Source organism: Saccoglossus kowalevskii, chromosome 9 (genome assembly GCF_978046115.1).
Source record: "Saccoglossus kowalevskii chromosome 9, keSacKowa6.1, whole genome shotgun sequence".
Classification (NCBI taxonomy): domain Eukaryota; kingdom Metazoa; phylum Hemichordata; class Enteropneusta; family Harrimaniidae; genus Saccoglossus; species Saccoglossus kowalevskii.
The window spans coordinates 37,003,726-37,025,561 of NC_140649.1; the positions used below are offsets into that span (position 1 = coordinate 37,003,726).

At 34.6% G+C, this 21,836-nt stretch overlaps 2 protein-coding genes across 2 annotated transcripts in view; one reads left to right on the forward strand and one right to left on the reverse strand.

Moving 5' to 3' along the window:
- Positions 1 to 134: 134 nt before the first annotated feature.
- LOC102800626 (putative oligoribonuclease) lies at positions 135 to 7,152 on the reverse strand. The gene is made up of 3 exons (XM_085503470.1): positions 6,844 to 7,152; positions 5,196 to 5,494; positions 135 to 3,670 (listed from the first exon to the last, which is right to left on the reverse strand). The coding sequence occupies exons 1-3, from the start codon at positions 7,144 to 7,146 to the stop codon at positions 3,499 to 3,501; spliced, it is 774 nt and encodes a 257-aa protein (XP_085359596.1). The 5' UTR covers positions 7,147 to 7,152; the 3' UTR covers positions 135 to 3,498.
- A 199-nt stretch (positions 7,153 to 7,351) lies between these two features.
- Positions 7,352 to 21,836, forward strand: part of LOC102809420 (G protein-coupled receptor-associated protein LMBRD2-like) — a 33,850-nt gene continuing 19,365 nt past the window's right edge. Inside the window, exons 1-4 of the mRNA XM_085503471.1 lie at positions 7,352 to 7,413; positions 8,251 to 8,488; positions 16,971 to 17,278; positions 21,451 to 21,618. Of these exons, the coding sequence (XP_085359597.1) occupies positions 8,315 to 8,488; positions 16,971 to 17,278; positions 21,451 to 21,618 (650 nt within the window). The 5' untranslated portion in view covers positions 7,352 to 7,413; positions 8,251 to 8,314. The remainder of the gene's footprint in view (positions 7,414 to 8,250; positions 8,489 to 16,970; positions 17,279 to 21,450; positions 21,619 to 21,836) is intronic.

Consider the following 21,836-nt stretch of genomic DNA (forward strand, 5'->3'; position numbering starts at 1 on the left):
AAAATCACAATAGTATCGACAACTTGGGTTAATGTAATGGGAGAATACCTCCCAATCCTTTCGTACATCCAAACAATCAGTCTTCCTCAAAACAAAGTTGTTAATGTTATATACAGTGATATATGACAACTATGGTAGTTTATATATTTATTGCTATGGCAATTGCAATCTTGTTATAAACCATACCAAGTAGCAATGCAAAGCAAATTACCTGGTAGATTTCAAGAAGCATCTTTTACCAAAATATTCGCTCAAAATTTTCACAAAATAAACAAATCCAAAAGAGGTTCACCCTCCATACCAATTAACATTAAGAGATTGAGCTGGTAGATTTCAAAAAGAAGTTGAAATGGTATTTTTTTTTACCAAAAACCTGTGTATGTTGAAATATTTTCATCGGTAATCTTAAAACTAAAGTAGATTTTGCTCTTTTAAATTCTCATAAATTACACTTTTGTGGTTGTAAAAATTGTCAGAAAAGTGCCTTGCTCCCAAGAATATTTATAAAATAAAACAAGAAATAAAGACAATACGGTGACATCATGTATGCGTAGTAATTTTAACATCGCTCTAAACAGTATATATACAAAGAATGTGTCACAACTAAAATAATACATATACTGTATTTTGCAGTCATCTCTTATTTGTCTAAAAGTTAGTATGCAAAATTTTTAGCTTTTGTTACATAGATAAATAAAACCTTTGACACATTCCAAAATATATCCCAACTGTATAATATAAGACAACAAAAATTTATGTTTAAAGTTGTACATTGAAAGAGATCATTCTTGTATTGAAGCTTGGAAGTATGTGACATATATAAAATTTCACGATTCATGTTTGAGTTATACTACTATAGACTGCAAATATGTGATATGTAAATTTATTACATGTATATGAATTCACAAAGGTTTAAACAATAAAACTGAAAGATTGACAATATTCATGCACATCTTGCATAATAATCCAAGACTAAAGTATAGAAATCATCTTGTCACATGGCAGTTTTGTTTGAGTATACATTTGTTTTGGTGCAGTTGTATTCATTGAACAAGTAATAATGCTCATCAGGACATTAAACAAGGCTGCTACATATTGATATAATTGAAAACCATATTTGACACTAGAAACCGTCAAAAAGTTGATTAACTACTGATAGCAATGTGCTCATCTTGGTTACATACTATCAACTTGTAATGCCATTATAGAATTCTATGTTTAATATTGTTCAGCAGTGAATTGTAGATTTTTTTTCTCTCCACAATTTTAATGCAAGTACTTCCATATACCAATGAGTAGATACCATCATACCCTGTTTTATGTAATGTAAATTGTCTGTTTTGTTTGTATAATAGTATTCAAAACTGAAACCATGCTATTGGCCCAGCACAAAGAATCTTACTAGATTGTGCAGAATGTAAAAATAAAATTTGATTTTACCAGCTGTGAAAACAAATCACTGCTCTAATGAATTCAGTAAAATTTATCGTCTTTCCCGTTTAAGCAGATCAATATGGAAAAAAAATCATAACAATTTTAGAAATAATCTTTAATATCGAGAACCAGTATACACATTTTGGACAGCACCCCCAGGTTGAAAACAAATCTATTTTTCATGTTAGTTCTTCCACAAAAATATTTTAAAATAAACTTGGACAAGGCAGTAAGTGGTAGATGCATTCAATGTGCTTTTACTACATGTATCAACGTGTGTAAATGTAAATATCTGCCAAACAATGCAATGTACGCTATTTGATAGCATGGAACTAAAAATAGGAGAAGACTTTGATCTATGAAGTTTTCTTTTTTACTCCATATTGGATGGCATTGTTCCTACAAAATGAGGACACCAGGTTATGGCAGTCATTAGTTTCTGGAACCTGAACAAGTGGGACTATATCTACAGCTCACTTCCTTTGATGGACATGGACATGAAATAAGTAAATGCAGTGCAAACATGTGTCACAGTGCTTGCTTGAAAGTTGCAGGTATCATGGGAAACACAAACTTAATGCAGCAATCAGATGCTCACAATATACATGTAATATTTCACAAAACTGATGATTACACATGAGTCTACAATTTGAAGGAGAATCATGAGCTTTTGTAAATTAGAAGCAATGTAACTGGCAATACGGAGCCAAATTAATATTGTGGCTTGCAATATTCGTTAGATACCCCTTTCCTGGAGAAAGTCTTTTACCTCACTGATAACGTGAAGATCATATACATGTAACAATATTATTTCTAATCTGTATGCCTATAAGCATATGGATAGGTCATGTGACCACGCATAATTTTCATGCTGTCTCTGTGGATTGCCTGTACAAATTGACAAACACAGTTAATGACCCATTAATAGAATAAAGTAATGTAGGTTTCCAGCAAGCCTCAAATCTGGATTTCATCCCATATACATTTGTATCCTCTTTAGAATATTTAAATACAGTGTTTGAAGAAAACAGTAGTTCTGTGTTTGCATGTTACTAATTACAAACACATCTATAAGAATAAACTATTTTCTTTTCACTGTTGATATGTATGAAATTGAATGTAAAAACAAGACAAACAAAGGTCATAGTGTTGTAGTGGTGTCTAAACATCTCATAGAATTTGACAAAGTATCTTTTTGATATTTAAATGTGATATTTTGTACACAGATTTGATAATGGTGAATTTTGATCTCAATGCCACATTCTCATCTAAAAGATCAACATTTTAATATTGGGCTATAAACAAAAATTTCAAGTTCAAATCAATCTATTTTTGCAGCAGACGTATGGTCTGTGCCTTTTTACTCAATATGCAAGCTCAACAGAAATCACCGATTGGAAACTGAGTCATTTCAACATATTTTTCAACGTAAAACAGTATTTTTTTTCACTAAATTCAACATGATCCAGGGAATGAAACTAACATTAATGTTTCATTCCACCAAAGTAAAGCCCTATCCTTGAAAAATCAGATTACGGTACTGCAGTAAAAATACTGGGAAAACTGATACATGTTCCAAAATGACCACTGAAAGAAAATGTGTAGAGCTCACCTAGATGGCATATTGTTATTTTCTCTACATTAATGACATTTACAATCAAGTAAATACACCTTGTGCTTGTCTTGTTTTTGTACTCAATCTTACTGAGGTAATGGCTTGAAAATTAAGACTTTTTGTACAATCGAGTGCTCTGACTGAATCACACATTGTAATTGTATACATCATGCAATCCAATTATAAATGCATCCTAATATCTGTGTGGTTATCGTATAATATCTCAGAATGTATATAAATTAGCAAAGAAATAGCAATATTACCTGGGTATAAGTCTACTACTAAATAATGCAAAAACAATAAAGTGTAAATACATAATGGAATTTAACATAGAGCAAATGATTAATAACAAAATTTCTAAGACCAGAAAGGCACCCTCTATGTATGCACCATATATTGTATAGTCAGATAAGTACAGGATATAAAGTACTTATTAGAAGATCAGGTTTTCATTTTGTACTTGTCTTGTCACCGTAGAAAGGAATAGTCACATGTGCAGGATTCTTAAAGATGGCTTGTTGGTAATACTGAAGTTCCTTGATACTTTCCCTAATGTCATCAATAGCTCGGTGTTCAGCCCTCTTTATTGGTGATTTAGCGTATACATCAGGATACCATCGCCTGTACAGAAAAACACATACCAGGTAATACAGTAAACATGAAATATGTCAATACTGTATAATAACACTAGATTATTCATTTATTAACTGCACTTATTTCACTGGTACCGAACAACCATTTATTTCCACTGGTGTTTAATTTTACTACTGGTATTTTGACACTGAGTAAAATCACTGGGTTTTAAGTTCACAAACTTGGTAGAGTTCTATTGCTAGTAATTTTTACGTATTGGCAAAAATAGCAAAATTAAAACCCATCAAATAATTAAATATAATCTAGTGATCTACTAAGCCAGACAAATCAACTGATAAGCTACATGTAAATTTAACAGGGGGACATCAGGAAAACAATGCCATAAGTTTTTGTTATAGTTAAGTAAGAGGTTAAACACTGAATGTATGGCAAATTACAACCAAAGGGGGTACCTTATAATCTCTAATTAAGGATCAATTTTTTGAACATTTCAATCTTTACTGATGCCTAGATTAGGATTTCTGTAGTCATCAACACCTATTCAAGAGTACTTTGTTTATTGTGGCCAAGCGTGAATGGGTAAACTTTGTTTCAACAGTGAGACGTTATCACCGTTCAGTTTATCTTTCAAAAACAACTACTGTGGAATACTGTAAAATGACTAATTTTCCCTGGGTTTAAATTTCACTGATTTACCATTTCAGGCATATTCAGTGGGTTTTAAATTCACGGTTTCGTCATTTAGATAATGTGTTCTATGCTAAATTTTACATATTCACTGTGTTTTAATTTAGCGCATTTTTCCAGTCAGCGAAATAAGCTAAATTAAAACCCAGTGAATAATTACCCCTTTACAGTACTTTATTTTCGCTGGAATTAATTTTTGCTGAAAAGGCTTTTTGGGCGTTTTGTATGGAATTTATTTTCACTGATTTTTGATGAGTGTCATGTGAAATATAGGAAAAAAGTATATTCGGTGGATTTTATTTTCATGGAATCATCCCTTCAGCGAAAATAGCAAAAATAAATTCCAAGCGAAAATAAAGTATTCTAAAGTAATTTCTTGATTAGAAAGAAAATCATGTCATTTTCAACCTTTGTGTATGGAAAAAACATGGCAGATGGCTTTCACGCCTAAAATAGAGTGATGCCCATTAAAGAGATTATACGATAGTTAAGTCAACACATTTGCAAGTTTTACCAATAGCACAACTTATCAGAATGAAAAATAATTTTAAGGCATCAAGTCAAATTACCTTCCAGATATCAAAAACATCTAACAGGGAGGAAATGATTAACCATAGGCCATGATCTCCAAAAGATCACACATCCTGGTACTTTCTGATGAGGTGGGCAGTTTAATTTCCGGCGGTACTAACAATAAATATTCTCATATTCCCTTCCCTTCACCAAATGCAAGAATCTGCTGAAATTTGAAAACAGTTAACATGACATTATCATTGCTGTTATATGTCATCAATGCCCCAAAAAGTGCCAGGATGTGTGACTTATGCGTCTTGTGAAAGAGCTATTGCTGTAGACATATACTCACCTGCATATTTCTTTGATACTGCTGACATCCACTATTCGGTAATGGCAATGGTCCATAAACTTCGGCATATACTTATCAAGGAAGACCTTATCACAATGGATTGAATTACCAGCTAAAGGACACATTCCAGGATGCGTATGTTTACGGACAAATGACAAGACCTCATATTCAGCTTGTTCTTGTGAAATCTTGCTTTTCCTGACAGCTTCAGTGAGTCCTGATTCACCATGGTGTTGTATACACCATTCATTCATGTTGTTTATAATCTCATCAGGTTGGTGTATGACAATTGTTGGTCCCTATAAAATCAAACGTCATTTGAACTATTCAATAACACTAGTAGGGACTACAAAATGAGGTCTGGCTTTCATATTTTTCAAAGTTAGGAGTGAAGTAAAAAAAAAATGCCATAGCTGGTGAGTATTGGAGATCATCACACCAGGATATAAATAATCTACCAGTATATATTATGGTAACTGTTTGCATCACCAATCATTATGGCCCTAAATGTACAATCTATTTGTTGTCAAGTCTTTACTTCCTATCCAGTCAATATAAAAAGTCTGTTTCAATTGATCACTGACAAGTTTAAAACTGAATAATAACCAGATTTGCTTTAAAAATCAACAGTTCATGACTTTGATCTTGTTGTTTATGTGACACTCCATAAAGGCTCACAAAATGGATGATGTATTTTTAAAAATAATGTAACAGCCACAATCCATCACTTTATAATTATTCCTTAATTTGGTTTGTTTGAATGAACAATTAGTAAGATGATGCAATTCTACGTTTGATTGAGAAATGGTAAACAAATTTTTAATGCATGCTGTTACATAGTGATTCGAACAAAGTGTACTTTGTACCTTTAATCACACATAAAACAATCATCTGAAGAATAATAATCAATATTTGGTAAAAAATACCTACAGCTGCCAATGAATAAAATAATAGATCAGAGGAGCATCGTCAAAAAGAGTACAATGTATGTTATATTTTTGATTTTCTTCCACCGAATTTTACTTAGGCATGTATACAACTTCTATAATTTCTAATGACGACTGGAAACAACTTGAAGCAAACAATGCCTTAGCAGATGAATACTACCCTTAATTCCACATCATCATAAGAGTTCTTTAAGTCCCCCTCACCCCTAACCTGAACCCTAACACTCCAGCCCCCCCCCCAACAATGTAATTCAATATGCCCCACCAAATAATTATAAGCGACCCAAAGAGGGTATATACAATTGAAATGGAGGAGGGGTACTGTAGGGGCAGGGTTAGAATTAGAGTTATGGGTGAGGGGCCCTAAGGACTCTTACCAAAAAAAGTTCACGCTTTAGTGAGATTCAGTGTAAATAAGTATTATTTATTGTTTGTTTTTTAAATAAATTTAAATGACAAAACTGCCATTTCTAGCAAATGTTTAGTAAATAAATAATTCCTGTGGAAGTATATATTCCCATAACAACAACAAAAGAGACACCCCCCCCAAAATAAAATTCAGGGCTGGTTCCATCACAAATATATAAATCGCCATTGCACATTTAAATCTGCATACAATTGGAATTTACCCAACTCCATATGGTGATGGGCGTTATCAACTGGTTACGAATAAAAGAAATCAAATAAAAATTTCAAAATACCTCTTCGACGATGCTGAGGTCGCCCTCTGTTATAACCACAGCAATTTCTATCAGACGACAAGTGTCAACTTCAAGACCTGTCATTTCACAGTCAACCCAAATCAGACGCTTCTGCATACGCTCCTTTTCTCGCTTTTCCTCTGCCGTCTTTGCCCGTTTTACGCCATTTGAGTACATTCTATTAGTTTGCAAGACAAAACCCCCCTGATAAATACGGTCGAAACCCCTACACCTGCCAAAAGTTAAAATTGACGGATAACGCAGCCAGCATGAGATTCGTGCCGCTGAAAGAAAAAATGACATTTGACCCCGTTTTGCCCTTTGACCCCAACGAAGTTAAGTTCTTTATTGCTGGAGCGACCTGTTTTATTATGACTGGTAGTACCTAACTTACGAGTTTCAAAGGATTTTCTAGTGTTCTAGCTGTTCTGGATATAACTCCATCCGAGAAAGTTTTTTTGAGATGATCTCAAAACAGAGAAGGGATTTACGAACACACTAACGTGTCAGTTAATTTGCGCATGTGCAGAAACGAATGTAAAATTTAGTTTTTCTGTTCCACGTCTGCAGGTGGGTTGTTTTGTTATTTTCCCATGTAAAATATTGAGGAATAATTTTGAAAATTGGATTGAGCAGATTTCACAAAAAAATATTGAATATTTGGTAATTACCAGAGTATGGAATATCATATATTTTCTATAAACAAATATGACGTTATCTTCATCACTACTTCCGAATTGTATAGGTCGTGATGATGGTGGTGTATGTGATGATTCATTGAATAATAACTCGTGAATTTGTTATTTCACCGTCATCGCAGGACATGAATCGTTTCTCGTTCCCAAAGCCAATGCAGCATTATTTGTTTTCATCGAGTTCAATCAAGTTGATTGTTGTTGTTTTGTACTGGGGTTGATATAGTAGTTTATTATCAATTTTAAAATTCATACCATGGTGCTGTTCATCGCAATGTGGCGTTGTAATTACAGAGATGAACTATACATATTGATGTTACCTAATAAGTAACTGCATCTAAACGGGATTTTAATGTTGTCTCACTTCCTGAACAATTATTCATAGCTGAACAATCTTCATAACATCAAAAATGTATTATTTTAAACAAAAATCTGCATGATTCATCAGTGTTAATAAATGTGTCACAGGGGTGAATATAGGCTTTGATACTGCAATACCAACCATTACAAAATTATTTGTCATGCCATTTCTCGAGAATTCTTATAGTATTTGGTACTTTGGTATAGTATTTTGGTACTGGCAATTCTGACTTCTGCATGGGTAGAAGTGGGTGTATGCCTGGATTCTCTCCTCCAAAAAAAAATCAACAGGAAATATTAAATATAAATACATAATTTGTATTCAAAAATATATTATGTTTCTTCTTTGCAGATTCTAAATAGAGTGAAGTTGAGAATGACTAGAATATTAACTCATGGATGAGTAAAACACAGTCATGAGTGTTGGTCCTCTTGCTGTAGAGATTATCTGTGTTTTCATCTTATCAGCTTATCTTTTACATCGCTATGGTAACTGGAGGAAGCAGCATGTCGTAGTAACCTTAGCAACCTTTGTCTCCTGGTATTTTTCTTTCATTATTATCTTCATTCTGCCGCTAGACGTGTCATCCGTAAGTATGCTAATTCATTAACTTAACTAAAAAAAGATGAGTCATCTTAAATCAATGTTTTCACCTATGTTTAAAATTTTCTAGAATTTATATACCATATTGAAACCCACTCTTATTTTAGTTTTAGGTAAATTGATAATTATTTAAAGGGTGGTTGTAATATGATTTTTTGTAAACAGTGTATTTTATATATGGATTCACATCAAACATGTTGTTCCTCAATAACCATTTACGAATGACGTTGTTGCACACTACTTTTTGAGAGGCTGGTAGGATTCAGTTGATATTAATATTTATAAAAATGAAGGTTTGTTGTGATGAAAATATGCAGTCACAGCTGAAGTAATATTATCTATTTCACAATAGAAAATTAATTTATGACCTTGTTGACCTCGTGTACACTAGCGTAATGAGTAAAGAAGTATACTGCGTCATCTCAAAACATGTATTTACCATTCTTTTGATGTGCAGGAAACAACAAGTTAATTAAGGTATTTTTGTAGCATTATTATCAAATGTCTGTCTATTATTATAGAGATAGATAATAAATTGATAAATTGCAAATTTATTTTTTCACATAGAATCAACGTCACCTTTTCTCAGAGGGTCATTAACCCTTTCTTTCCAAACTTGGTACATAGCTGATAGCTAATGGCACATGTATTCTTCCAATTTCTTTCTTTGATCAGATTTAAAATGGCTGACTGGTGGTCATATTGGATCCATAAAAGGCCTAAAAACATACATTTTACATGTATGTGTGTACATGAGATGTGCTGAATTCTTGTGTTCAAACTTTGAATGTTTGTAATACCTGTTGTCTTATTGACACACATCCAGTGCTTAATATGTATTTTGTGTAAGACAAATACTTATTTTTGGTCATTAGCTTTGTTGACAGACAACAAGTGCCGATGTTGTTGGTGCTGTTCAATGTGATTTTTATAATGTGATATCTCAAGAATCTCTGAAATTTATAAGATCTTATTAGACTGGTGAAGACCTGTTAATTAGAAAAATTTGCACACGAATGAAATTCTTGTTTCCTTGATACTTGTATTACAAGAACTAACTGGTGCTTAGATTCACATTAACAGTCATACATGTACATGTATACTATGGAACAATTGTAAGACTACAAGTGTTGTTGATAATATGTGCATAATTATTTAGCTTAATTATTATCTGAGTTGAATTCTTTTTGACACTGTTCAGTACATATTGCCCTTGATGCAAGTTTTAAACAGTATCAGAACCAGCACTGAAACTCTTAATTTAGATCGGTTTCTTTCTTTGGGAGAATGTTTTAGGAAAATCCATGCTTCTGTTTTTTTTGGGTTCCCAGCATTCTTTGCGCGCATACCAGCTTGCTAGTTTTTCTTCTGCACATGCACAGCTCATGTTTTTCCCATAATGCACTCACTTGACATAGAATTTTGCAAATGGCTGATTTTTGGTAAAATTTTGTTTGATCATACCGAGACTATATTTAACTGGAATTCTCAAATTTTCAGCTCAAAAATGCATCTGTTGAAATATATGAGACATAAACAAATGTTTCCTACAGCAGTGTTGCAGAATCATTTGTGGCCTACGATTATATGACTGGTTGGTGATGTGTTGCTGTACATGTCTTACTCGTCTGACATAGCACCCATGATTTACTAAGTGCCCATCTCCCAACTCTTGGGGCATTTCTATTTTCAGGCTAAGCGCCCATTCTTTCCAAAATGTCTCAATATAAAACCTGGTCTTTTTGAGCATTGTTTGATTTTTCCGAATACTGGTAATCAAATTTATATAATACAGCATGGATATCGATTACCATGATTATTGTGCATAAACAAATCTTATATCTAGTTAATAATCTAGAAACGTACCTTGTACCCTGGGCGCTAAGTTGGATGAGTACGGTATTTGTAATGGTGTCTACGTTTTTTGAAGTTGTACAGAACAGAACCTGGCATCGTGGTCCGGTGTGGCACGACTGTCGAAACAGCTGACAACTTTGTTTTATTGTTTATATGTTTTTCGACCATGTTATCCTGGTATTGCTTCTAGCTCACTCATGTGGTATATGTTTTCCTGATATACAGGTTTATAACGATGCCCAAAGCAGCTTGAACATTTTTTAAGTAGTTCATGATGTAACAGTTTTCTCTTGCAAAGATTATCTCATGTGTATATTTTTGTGGTGTTCCTGAATCTTCACGGCTGATAAACACATTTGACTGCTGACAATTTTTGATATTGGTGCGTATTTGGGTTAGTTATTCAAATAAATTAACCTGATACCGTCATTGCGTTCTATGAATTTTATTCATGTGTACTGCTTCGTGTAATATTTGTGCTTTTTATATCAGCAATGGCCCACAAAAACATTAATGATGTATTGGTGTGATTATCAGATTATTTCGTGACTTATCTCTCCGGGTTATCTCTGTAAGCAAAATGGTAAAGTACTTTAAAATTTTCTGACACGTACAAAAGTGGAACACTAACAGTATATGTACCTCTACATGATGATACTTCCAAACAATATGTATTATAAAGCAAATGCACTATTCATTAGTTTGTTTACTGTTTTCTTTTAAAGAAAGGCTTTTTAATTTTGCTATTGCATTTTTTTAGAATGTGAACAAATTTCTACATTTACATTTTCATTTATTGTTGTTTTTAAAAAAATTGTTCCGTAGCAAATTGATCTGATGAACTATATCTATACATAATTTGCTTAACTTTTGTATTCATCTATTCCTTCTTCCACTGAGCTACATCTTTTAGTGATAACAGGAGCAATTCTAAAAGTGCTAGTTTTGGCTTATAATTGGAGAATGAGAGAACTTAATTACTAAATTTATTCAAATTTGGTAAAGAGACGTTCAATTGTTTCACAAGGCTGCAAACTTATTTTTTTTTGACAATTGTATTCATGTTGGCTGACTACAGCCATTTTGTTTGGGGAAATTGGTAATTCTTACTTCAAATTTGCAATTCATTTGATCCATATAAGTAAATAGGCAGTTGTATTGTACTACAAAATTCAAAATTCATCTTTGGTGTGACCTAATTGAAGAACATGCCTCTATATCAGGAAAAAATATAAATGTCCATGAACCTTCATCTATACCTTAATTAATTAAAATATATGACACTTCTCTATATTATCAATCTACATATAATAGCGTCCGGATTACTTTCGGAAATTTAGTCGCGTTTCGGAAAGTTTTAATTTTCACAACTTTTGAATATTAATTCATACTTTTAGGTTTAGTGAGGAGGTTATAATAATTTTTCATTTCACTTTAACTCTGTTTTTTTTTTATATGTTCTGTTTGTATGCAGTATAAATTATGTGTTACATATGTATGCAGTACATGATAGATTTGAAATATAAATACAATTTTAAAAAAATTATATAAATACAAATTTTTTTTGAGAGAAAATATCCCATGTTGTAACCCAATTCTGGAATGAATATTTTATTGGAGCTGATTGATGACAAAATTAAATTATATTTGGTTCATTGGTTCATTCTAAATTTAGCATTTTAATTCATTTTACTAGACTAAATTGTGAAAAATCTTTTTATTCTACAGTTGATATTTTCATTTGAACATTGAATAACGGTGTTTGTGCTCATAACTTGCAAATGACGAGTCATCAAATCTTTTGTTATCAGCATCACATGATACAGTGTAAAGTGTCTTGAAAATTAAATATTATGTTGTTTCACCACATGGGGTTGCCTGTAATGGTGTCAGCTGGTTTCATGTCCTAAGGTTACAATGTAAAACGAAAATGTCTCACTGGATATGTTAAATATTGGTAGTTCATAGGCTGCTGTTATGGCTTTCCAATTAATAAATCTTACTTTGCTCATCACTTATTTTCTAACCAAGGCAGAAAATGGTCCTCTTTGATTTTGTCCCAATTAAGACCCCAATTAAACTTAGAAATAGAAACTTTGGACAATAGACGTACCTCTGTCATTTTGTGTGAACGTATACGCTACTAATAAAGGAAATACAGTGATTGTATACATCTGTACAAGTAAGTATGGATAAATGTATTTTGTCATGTTACAGGAAATGCAGTATGCGTGGCACATTCTTGTACTGGTATTGTTTTGATCTTTGCAGATATAACTAGATAGGATTAAACTACTTTGATGAGTCATGTACATATGGTACATGTACTGGCTATAACTGCTGATATCAGAACATTGGCTTGATAAATGTGAAACTAAGGTTCTATAGGTTTGAAAAATTCTCTGTAAGGAGAAAAGTGCAGTCTGTTCTAACAAAGAGTTGTGATAATTAGCTTTTAGAGATCAGGATTTGAGTCAGTGATAGGCAAGTAGAATGAAGATATTATTTAACTGAGTTACCCCAGTCAGTGAAAATAAATTGCATATTGTGAGGATTAAGTATTCAAAAATCGATGTACATGGGCAGTGATTCATGAAAATTGGTGCAACCTGTCTTGTTTTTTTATTCCTATCTAACAGCTGTCAACAAAAAGAATATTTATTTTGAATGCACTTTATATTATTAAATAAAATTAATAATATTCCACCTACTTTGCATCTTAGTACAAGTTTTATCAACAATGAAGCAGACACCTTTGGCTCCTTTTTATTAGTTCCTGTTCGGCTGAAGTCCGAAAACGAGGACTTATAATTTGGTCTCCGTCCGTCTGTGTGCCGCGTGTCCGTACGGAGTCATATCTCAGAATCCCTCGGACCGATTCCGTTCATTCGTTGCATGTGCCTAGTACTTTATGTGGGACATATGCACATGCAGTGGTTTAGCGATTCGAGTCAAAATGGCCGACTGGCAGCCATCTTGTTTTTTGAAAAATGTCGTATTTTGGACATGCTTTGTCAGTTTTCATTCTAATTTAGTACATAGATCATACATGTTAGGATACATGTCCTGACCGTCCAACTGGATCGAAGATGGTCGACTGGCAGGCATCTTGTTTTGTTTTTTTATGCGGTATCTTGGACGGGCTCTGTCAGTTTTCATTCAAATTCGACACATACATGTACTTTATACATGTTAGGATACATGTTAGGATACATGTCCATGACAATTTGTTTCAAAATCTAGTCAAGGATGGCCGATTGACAGCCATCTGACTTTTTGGCCTTACTACTATATTTCCACAATTTATGTACCATTTTCATTTGTATTTGGCACATACATCATACATATCAGTGTGTTTCATAATCAGATCAAAGATTGCCGAATAATGGCTGTTTTTATAATTTGGCCATATTACTCTACTAGACGGAACACTTGTTTTGATGTAAATAAACAATCTGTTGTATATGCCACTTGGAACTCAAGTTTCAAGGACATGCTTGCGACAACCCCTCCGCTTTAATATGACGAGCAGCAAAGAGAACTTTCAAAAATTTAACGGGGACTGTGTCATTTTCAATGACTTGTTTTATTTCCAGTGATATCTCAAATATTTCACGATGATTTAACAGGTAGATAAATAGCTTTAAAAATGCATAATACCAAATTGTTGCTATTAGGCAGAGTAAAAAAAAAATTGTGCATGTTTGCTTTGTCAGACATTTTAAATACACGTATCATGTTCGGCGACAACCATTCAGTAAGTAATTTTCTGGTTACTAAAGAACAAAAGAATAGGGCCAGTTAGTGGGAATCTGTCTTAATTAACAAAGATTGAGTTTGTCCATTGTATTTTTTCAGGGGTTCATTGATGAGATACATATACTCTTGATTTTGTTGTCATATGATACTTCAAAATGGTTGACAACAACAACCTACATTTTATGTGTATACATTGTAGAGTTGTGCTGATTCTGTTCAGACTTATAACATCTGTTGCCTTACTGAGACACATCCATTATCTTTCCGGATTTGTTCAAAATTGCCAGACTGGTGGCTATTTAATACATCAAAAATACTTAATTTTGGTAATTTTTACTTATTATGTGCATTTACAAAGATACAACTCTATTTTTTCGTGATCTACAGTATTTATCTGTTTTGCACAGTTCTGCTCACTGGCAGTCCAGTTAGGCCCAAACTTCATGTATGTATGGGGGTCTAAAAACTAACTCTGCGATGCGATTGTGCGACTCGCCGAATGTCGATTATTGCACTCTGCGACAGGATCGCAGTGTCACTCTGCGAAGAGCACAATTCCTATTGGTTGGTTGGTCGAACAGCGTGAGTCCTAATGGTCGATGTTCACCGCAGGCCTTATAAAAAAAGGTACGGTAAAAAAAGTGTGTAAACACTATGTACCGGCGACATGCTGCACTGTTCGGTGATCGGCAAGCACATGGAAGACAGCGACTATGCTCATTAGCATAGGCGGCAGCTTCAAAGCGAGTGGAACGCGAAGTACTTTTCACGCGTTCTGCAATGAATGTTGTACGTCTGTTTTGACTTTGTTGAGTGCATCAAGGAAAATATTTGCATGCAGAGAAAAAAAAAATCATTCACGACGTGCAAAGTTTTGCCATGACAGCAGATGTTTGCAATCGTCTGCCTTCGTTTAGATCATAAACGGACTCAAAACTTGTGGTTCACCATCGATTAGCTGGTATTTTAACCACCAGAAATTAAATACAGTTGTGAAAAGCAAACAAAAACGGTGTTGGTTCATAGTATGAATGTAATTATTTTTGTATCATAATTTTTGAAGTCAGTATTACTGAAAATTATGGTTTATTTTTTTAAATCAACGCCAAATTTCGGTGGTCCATATTGATCTTTTAAAATGTTGCGGAAAGACCAGTGCTCAAACACTAACACTACTACCATACGCGTTTCGTTAATATTTGCACAATGTTTATACCATATGTATGTATACTACCGGTTATACTCTGTTGCTTCCTGTCGCAAACAATGCATATTTATCTAACGTCCATTGTCAGCATTATTATCAGTCAAGACTTCGTCTGAAAAATCGTTTTATTTTTTAAGTCTATATTCTATTTTAATAACACAATCTTACTAACGCAATGGCGATAAAAAGAAAGAAAGCAAAGACACCAATGATAGACGAGGCATAGAAAAATCTGCAACTCAGGGTCATATTTACTAATTTAGACTTGCCTGCAGCCTGTTGTGATTCCGATGCAAAATTACAGGACTTTGGCGTTCACCCCTCGTTTATGCAATTTATATTTATTTTTCAAGAATTTTTCATCAGAATCGCAACAGATAGCAAGCACGTCTAGATCATAATATGCACAGGGGCTTGTTGACTGACCGCGAAATTCGTTCTCGCCTAGGGGCTTTCGCGGTCAGTCGACAAGCCCCTGTGCATATTATGACCAACCTCGCGAGTGGTTCGAAGGGGACGATTAGGCTGAAATATTCGCATCAAGGCGAGATGACGACACCCATACGTGAGACCGTTGAGGGCCGGTTATCAGATGAGGAAGTGAGTACAGGAAATCTGTTGCTCGTCAACATCGGCCACATAAACAAAGCCATCGTTTCCGTTTATGCAGAGAGCGTGCACTCATCTAATTTTCCGTTGACACTGCCGTTTTACTAGGAGTTTTCCATCTTCAGCAGTAGTTTCAATCCATTCACACAGCTTTACGTTTTTCCTCTTTTAATATTCTTAATAAAACGCCTAGAAACAGTTTGACCCGCTACACGCTTTATTTGGGAATTCAAAGTCATGAATATATACTTGCTAATGAAAAAAAAAGAAAGTAACATCGTGTGAAACGTACTTCGCGCTCTACTCGCTTTGAAGCTGCCGCCTATGCTAATGAGCATAGTTGCGGACGAAGCCTTACAACTTCAAGATGGCGTTAATGTTAACAGCTCCCTGGTGTTACACCGTAATAAGGCACCCAACATCAACGTGTATGTGTTTTGTAACCCCTCTCACCCCCTCTGGGGGATCGTTATACATGTTAATAAATCAATGTTAAATACTTGCTGATTACCGAACCGTGCGGCATGTCGTCGGTAAATACTTGTTTACCATAGTTTGCGAGCAGTCGGCGAAATAACATTTCTATAAGGCATGCTGTGTACCCTTACATCGATCGACCATTGAGATTCGCGCTGTTCAACCCACCAACCAATGGGAATCGTGCTCTTTGCAGAGTGACACTGGGATCCTGTCGCAGAGTGCAATAATTGACATTCGGCAAGTCGCACAATCGCGTCGCAGAGTTAGTTTTTAGACCCCCATACATACATGTACCTCCAAACTTGGTACACTGAACAGTTGTGTTTTTGTACATCAACAAAAGTTGACTAATTTCCAGCAAGTTTGTTTGCCATTTGACAACATGGACATTACTGACTCATACGCATCCATTAAATTCACAATAGAAAAGGAAACATTTAATTATTTATTATTTATATTTATTATATCAATATATATTATTAAAGGTAATTTTGTACTAGTAAGTAAAGATGCTTTAAAATATCTGATTTGTTTTCAATTTGTTATATCATTTCAGACAATATACAAGCAGTGCATTTATGACCATGAGAAACGTGAAGAACTGACAACTGCATTTCCTCTCAATAAATCTGAGTATGATGTCCTCTACTCCAGCCCAAGTGAGAATAAATCTACATCTCTTGCCGTGAGTAACTTACTGCCAACTGATGTGACGACAGAGAATTCCACACTGGTATTAGAACTGACATCTATTGTACGCAGAGATATATCAAAAGATTGTGGAAGACCATGGAGTTATGTACCATCAAGCATACTGCCTGATATGTGGATTATTGTTTATTGGACATCACAGATACTTACATGGTAAGAATACTGAGCAACCTGTTTGATATTAAAATACAAAATGGTGTATAACATGAGTGTACCCTCTAACAGGACTGATTTTGTAGAAACCCTGAGTCAAAAAAGGAGGGGGATTGTAATTCATTCTAGTGCTGTACCATACTGCTGTGGTTGGTGGACACACTCTGGTCCAATGTCCAGTTCATTTGGGATATTTGAGTGAGGATTGGAAGGATTCTAGCTTCCAAATAATGGTTGACATATGCATGTAGTTAGTCTACCAGTTAATATCAATTTTTAAATTAAAATTATTACATTTTCAAATCATGCATCTACTGAACCTTTCTAAACTAAACCATCTGTAAACTGTCCAGAACTGTCAACCTTTTGCCGTCCCTTCTTCTTTGATATATGCCTATAATACAATAACAAATTCTTCACAAACTCAACTCCTAATTTTCTCAGTCATTTTCACATTCTCTTTTTAGTCCCCGTTCGGACGCAGTCCGAAAACGGGGACTTATGTTTTGACCTTTGTGTGTCCGTGCGTGCGTGCGTGCGTCTGTATCTTAGAAATGCCTGGACCAATCACAATCAAACTTCACACATACATCATACATCATACATGATTGTATACATATGCACGTCAATTTGTTTCACGATTTGATTCAAGATGGCCAAATGGCGACCATTTTTGTGCTAAAAATCATCAAAAACAAGCATTTCTCGGCAGTTAACAGATGGATTTTGTTCAAACTTGGTATATACATTAGACATTATGGGACCTTGATGCAAATAATTTTGTTTTTCAGATAAGATTCAAAATGGCCGACTGGCAGCCATTTTGTTTTAATTAATGTGGTTCTCGTGCCAGATCTCTGACCTGCTTTTACTGATTATGTTCAAATTTTAAATATTCATTATACATCATGTCATAGATAGACAGATATATTGGTTTGACGATATTATTCAAAATGGCCAAATGGTGGCCATTTTTGTGCTAAAAAATCATCAAATATCAAGCATTTATGGATGGATTTCGTTCAAACTTGGTACATATCTTAGACATTACAGGTTCCTGATGCACATCATTTATTTTTCAGATCGGATTCAAAATTGCTGTCTGGCGGCCATTTTGTTTTAATGATTGGGCTTCTAGAGCCATATCTTTTAAATGCTTTGACTGATTATATTCAAATTTTATATATTCGTTATACATCATGTTATATATATACAGTACAGTTCTCGCGGAAGCTTTGGCTTCACTTCAGCTTCACCTTCGCTTCAGCATCGCATCATTATGGCATTGTTATGGCTTCAGCATCGCTTCAATGTCGCGACATTAAAAAGTTAGGCGGTTATCGCTTCGCTTCATTGTGGCCTCATTATGGCGACAATGTGGCATCAGCATCGCTTCATCAAACAAAGAAGTACTGTACTCATTTCCCCCAAACCTCTTGACCGCTTCCGCTTTTCAATCGCTCGCTTTTGCGACCGCTTGTTGAATTTCCGCTTTATTTTCAACTGTGCAAAATATCGGACTACTAACAATTTTCTGGTTTTCATAGATCACGGTTACTAGTTTAGTAACCGTGCATAGATGTTAAACAACCATCAAAAGTTCAAATACTTTTTGTTTTAACTATCTATAATTATATGCACGCAATCTGACCCTTTGACCTAGATTTGGCTGGGATTGACTATTTTATATTAAACAATATTCTGACGTGACGCACTGCTACAAAATGTATTTCAACAGAAGTACGACATGGTTGTCCGGGTTTCTTTTCCTGACTGTGTTGAGTTTACGATTTGTATAATTATTGTTATTTCCCCCAAGGAAACACAAGCCGAAGGACCAAGTGGCTAAATAGAAGTCCCACGCATGGACTGAGTGAAAGAAAATATTTTTAAGGCTAAAATAAAACGTAATATCTCTTTGAGTATTTGTCAATTTTGCATATATTTGTTGTGACAGTATGTTCGTAAATATCTGGAAAATTCTCGTCTTTCGTTAATAATTTCATTTGTTTCAAATGTCTACCGACAGTATCCCAATAATTTGTTTGGAATATCGATCCCCGTTGGTTTCTCCAAACAGTCCCGACGTCCATTATTCAACACAATCAGCATTTATTTATCGTAATTCATGGGGATCATGTCCCGTAATTTGCGGACTGTAAAACCAAATAATTGAACATGTACTATTTATTATATATATTTGTTTACCTCGTGAAACTACAACACAGCATAGAGTTGTCGCGGTGAAACAGTCGCCTTGAAATCGATGGAACTTCAATTATTCATTTCTCGCCTTGAAATAAAATTAAAAAAATTCGAAGAGCATCGGGGGATATATTATTAACCAGGCTTACCAATCGCTAGCTTTATTTTATTCAAATCCATAAAATTCACGAGTTTTTCGACATTTGTTGGCAACTTCCGCGCTAAAAATGGTTGAAAATGTGGGTGTGGTTCTCTCGCAAAGTCCCGTTGATAATACGGACAAATATGGTTCTGTGACCTAGGTCGTGCTCCGATCAGGTGACTTTCAGCAAATCAATGATGTTGTAACAAAGCATATTTGACGCTAATTGAAGGGTCGTCGTACTGTCTAATCTCCGGCGTCGATTCACTGTGCTGTGACAGGCTTCACAATCATTCACTGAAAAACATCGGTATATTTTGACTAACGTCTGGGATTTGACCTCAGTTTAAAAAAAGAAAAAAAGAAAAACTGGGCTGAGATACAAATCAGTTTTGCAAGTTGGGAAATAAGGTAAACCAGATTGGGGTCGATGATATTCAGTATCGAAGGACTTCCGTGTGTATAATGAGTTTCAAATTGTTCATCGACTGGTCACCAAATATTTACGGCTACAACTAAATGAACACTTTTTTTTCTGAAGCCCAATAAATTATTTCTGCACGTCAAGTGCTATTCGATTTTTTACCAGGCCTGTGGCTCGTTTTTATTCGAAAATATTTTTTGGTGAGAATACTTTTAAAGTACGTATAGATCGAGCTCAGGTCACTTATCGTGACTTAATTTTGAAAATTGGATGTAAAATTTTGCCAGACCGACGCCACCACAACCATCCAATCATAGTTGGAAATGTACGCACTTGTTTTGGAACTTTGTATCAAGATGGCAGGCGACAACGCCAGGTGGCGTTCGCGTGTTTTGCATGTATTAGTAGTCCGGGCATGGGATCAAACTCGGCTAAAACTAAACGAAACACAGAAAAATACGACAAAAATGAGGAATCTGAATCTGTTCTCTTACCAGCAAATAAAATGAACGAAAATAAGGTAATTTTATAACAAGAACAGTTTCATTTCGTATAGCAAATTGTGTTGTATCCGAACGACGATTGCATCGTGTGATTTAAATTTATCACGTTTTTCCTTGCAGTCAATATGACACTAGTCAACTTGCAGATTGCAATGTACTTCACATAGTTTTTGGTACCCAATACTCGCAACATTAAATAATTAAACAAGATATCTTTTTAAAATGTCATTTTACTCTTGGTCATATTATTTTATTCCCCTTACCGCTTTGAATTTCAAATCGATTACATATCGAACTTCTGTACATGTGTTTTTTCTCTACTGCCTTTCCATGTGAAAATAATGAGGTCATACTCATGTCACAATACTTTGAAGCTGATGCCATGTTGATGCCATGAGACTGCGAAGCTGAGGCCACGATGATGCCACAAAATAGCGAGGCGAACACAGCTTCAATTTTCAATGACGCGAAGCTGATGCCACAATGATGCGATGCTGAGGCGACAATGAAGCCATGCGCATGCGACAATGATGCCACAAAAGCCAAAGCTTCCGCGAGAACTGTACTGTACATGTATTCAAAATGGCTGATTTTGAATGCTGTTCCAGAGCAATATCTCTCAATATGGACAAGTACTTTTTTGACGATAGATACAAATGTCAATCATTTTAATGTTAAAAAAATCATATTCCTGACATGGTTATATTCCAGCTATATTACTATAAACAAAACTATATATCTTAAATTTGATAACTAACGGGGACTGTGCCATGCATGGCTTGTTATTTTGAGGTTCACTGTACATGTTCAGATCATTTGTACAAAATGCTTGCTTCATCATAAACATCACACCATCTGAATGTAGGTACCAACTTATTTTTTCCTGTTTTTCATTTAGGATTATTTGTCCATTGATGCAGTCGTATTCAAGGGCTGGTGAATTCACTGTACGTGGTAAACTGAAATCTGCATTAATAGAGAATGCTATATACTATGGCAGTTATCTTCTTATTGCTGGTGTGCTACTTATCTATGTCGCTGCAAGACCTGATATCAAATTAGATGGGTAAGTATGTCTGATGTCTGTCTTCTATTTGAACTGATAAACACGTGAATCGTCATACATGCATGTATACTGTACTTTAACTTAGGTTATATGCATAGTGCAACTTGAAATATGCTACATGTATTAAGACCAGTAAACAAATTCTCTGTTTCTTGTTTCTTGTTTCATGGAAATTTTAGAATCAGGCACCCAGGTGATGACTGATGTTTAGCTTACTA